At 46.3% G+C, this 3,226-nt stretch overlaps 1 protein-coding gene across 23 annotated transcripts in view; it reads right to left on the bottom strand.

Moving 5' to 3' along the window:
* TACC2 (transforming acidic coiled-coil containing protein 2) overlaps window positions 1–3,226 on the bottom strand; it is a 259,898-nt gene that overhangs the window by 221,476 nt on the left and 35,196 nt on the right. For 20 of the 23 annotated variants that reach the window (XM_037731397.1, XM_017508606.2, XM_017508616.2 and 17 more), the window contains exon 3: window positions 3,067–3,126. The exons of 2 other annotated variants lie outside the window; for them this stretch is intronic. In XM_037731397.1, coding sequence (XP_037587325.1) covers window positions 3,067–3,126 — 60 coding nt within the window. The remainder of the gene's footprint in view (window positions 1–3,066; window positions 3,127–3,226) is intronic. One more of the 23 variants, XM_037731390.1, reaches the window with a different exon arrangement.

Raw genomic sequence — 3,226 nt, 5'->3', positions numbered from 1 at the left:
AAAAAAAAAAAAAAAAGTAGAGCAACCTCATTCCTACCATACTGTTACGTTATTCCTATACTATACACAGCTGTTTCCTTATTCCAGAATGTCACTTCTCCAAAACCTTATGTGGCCGTCTCCTTCTCAGTACCCCAGGTCTCTGCAGAGAGCTCTCCTATGTACCTCATCAAAAATAGCCCCTAACCACAATGACATACTACTTCACACCCACAAACATGTAATTAAACACACACACACACAGAAAGTAAGAAGTGTTGGTGAGGATGTACAGAAATTGGAACATTCGTACATTGCTAGTGGAAATGTAAAATGGTGCAGCTGCTGTGGAAAAGTTTAGCGGTTTCTCAAAAACGTGCATATAGAATTATCATATGATCTAGCAATTCCACTTCTAGGTATATACCCAAAAGAACAGGAAGCAGAGACGTAGATACTTAGATGGGCACACATATTCATCACAGCATTATTCACAATAGCAAAAGATGGCAGCAACCCAAGTGTCCATCTACTAAAAATACAAAAACTAGTCGGGTGTGCCGATGTGTGTCTGTGATCCCAGCTACTCGGGAGGCTGAGGCATGAGAATCACTTGAACTCAGGAGAAGGAGGTTGCAGTGAGCTGAGATCATGGCCACTGCACTCCAGCTTGGGTGGGAGTGAGACTCCATCTCAAAAAAAAATAATGGATTAGCAAAATGTGGCCCATACATACAACGGAATATCATTCGGCCTTACAGAGAAGGAAATTCTGACATGCAGCAACATGGGTGGACCTTGAAGACATTATGCTTAGTGAAATAATAATCACATACAAATACTATATGATTCCACTTACATGAGGTACCTACAGTAGTTGAATTCACAGACAAAGCAGCCGGCTACAGTAGTGTGTGCCTATAATCCTAGCTACTTGGGAGGTTTAGGAGGGAGGATTGATTGAGCCCGGGAGTTGGAGGTTGCAGTGAACTATGATCACATTACTGTACTCCAGCCTTGGCAACAGAATAAGACCCAGTTGGAAGGAAAGAAGGAGGGAAGGAGGAAAGGAAGGAAAGAAAGTTTCCCAGGGGCTGGGGAAAGGGAGGATGGGGAGTTGGTGTGTAATGGGCAGTTTCCGTTTGGGAAGATGAAAACGTTCTGGAGCTGGATGGTGGTGATGGTTGCACAGCAATGTACTAATGTACCTAATTCCACTGACATGTCCACTGAAAATGGTTATAATGGTAAATCTTACTTACACATAGTTTACTGCAATAATAAAAGATAGCCCCTGAACCCGGTTACCACTGGAAATTTTATGATGTGTTTTCTACCTATTAGCACCTCAGAAGGAAACTTCATTCAAGCAGATCACAGCTGAATTGTTCGCTACTGATTCTCAAGTGCTAGAACAATGCCTGGTAAACAATACACACACAATAAAGTTTCAAATGAAACCACTGTATGTACTCACTGATGTCTGTTTATTCACTTGCTTATCTGACTTCCCAGTTGGCTGTAAGTTCCAGAGGGCAGGCCCTTGTTTGTCTTGCCCCTCTAGTGATCACAGCACCTAAATAAGTACCAGTTGCCCAGCAGGGAGGGGTTTCCCAAATGCCCACCAAGCTAACAAAAAACTATATCCACATCACATCTTGGCGTGGGAGCTTGGGACTGAGCTCTTGAGCTCTGCTGCAAAGCGCTATGGAAGACCTCTGGGAGATGGAGCCGGACAAAGTGCTCCTCCCCTCACAGGGACAGCCCTGGAGCCTGGACTAGAATCCCCCAAGATGACATCTTGTCTCCAACCTGCCGCTCATTTATGGCAATGAGCAAGTGCCTTGTCCTCCGGATCCACCATGCACAAAACTGAAAAATAATGGAGGTGGACCAGATCAGTGTTTCTTTCTAACTCTGATTTCAAAGCATTTTCTTCTAAGAGCCGCCTTGCAATATAAAGTCACATAGGGTAAGCCGTCCTGGTGGAAGGTCGGCGCGGGGACGGGGGGGTGTAGGTAGCTGGATTCTGCCCTCTCCACTTCCTCTTTGTCCTGGGCCAGTCCTAGAAGCATTGCTATTGGCTCCAGGATTTCTGGGAACCCAGTTTGGAAACCACTGTCCCAGCAGCCTTAGAGCCCCAGAGTTCTGATTCTCACTCCTCCACTCACCCAAATGACCTGGGATGATTAACCTTCCGAGCCTCCTTCTGTGTTCATAAAACATGAGTCAGCAGCCCAGCTCATGGGATTATGAGCAGAAGCAGATGAACTCACACACGTGAAAAGGCTTCCCGACACCCTATGCAAATGGTTATTTCAGGACCTTAAACATCACTCCTTGCTGGAATGTGCAAAGAAAAAAATGTATCCAGTGCACCCACCTAACAGCCATCCACCTGGACGACTGCCATACCTGGCCAGGTGTGAAGGGGACTTCAGAGCAGGCCAGTGAGGAGCCAGGGGTTTTACAGCCTCACCCTGACCACACCCGTGAACACACACTAACTTCAACATCCTCTCCAGGAAAATGCACTGTGAGGTGATGCAAAGCTGCTTATTTACCCCCTTCCCCAGAGGACGGCAAACGCTGGGCAGAGCTACCGCAGTGGGACTCTGCCGGCACACTGTTGCATGACACCGAGAGCTGATTCTGAATTTAATCTTCTTTTATGACACATCGGTTTTGCTCATAGGCAGCAAATGTGGGGCCACCACCCCATCCCCAGCTTCACTGGAGGCCAAAGGAAATCAAGGCAGAAGAGCTTGGAGGCATTAGTGTTGGTGTGTTGGTTCCTGGCATCTGCGTTTTCTGCTGGCAACACAGGCCTTATTCAGCATCGCAAAACACGTCAACCAAGCCAGTCTTGGACAGGTACTAACATGCTATCCTAAAAAATCTAAACATAAATTGTCAATTTCAACTGTGTTTTACAACTTATTTGGGGTGGATGGAAGGAAGCAATGGAAGAGGGAGAAGGAGAAAACCTAAATAAATAAAAGCACATGCCACACCAAATGTTTGCAACCATCTAGGCATTAGAAAGGGGCTAGAGGGAAGCCATGCAGAACGCACAATCCCCAGTACCTGTGGGGGCTCAGGGTCTGGAGGCCACAGGATGACGTTATGCAAGCCGGCATCCTCCTGCTGAAACGCAAAGGGATCTCGCCGTTAGGAAAGGTCACAAGGAACAGGACCAGATGGGCAATCTTGGCTGTTTTTGTTTTTTTGGTGTTTTTTTTTTTTT

The sequence above is a fragment of the Cebus imitator genome, unplaced genomic scaffold, assembly GCF_001604975.1.
Source record: "Cebus imitator isolate Cc_AM_T3 unplaced genomic scaffold, Cebus_imitator-1.0 Scaffold396, whole genome shotgun sequence".
NCBI classification, from domain to species: domain Eukaryota; kingdom Metazoa; phylum Chordata; class Mammalia; order Primates; family Cebidae; genus Cebus; species Cebus imitator.
This window is presented reverse-complemented; position numbering and strand designations above follow the sequence as displayed.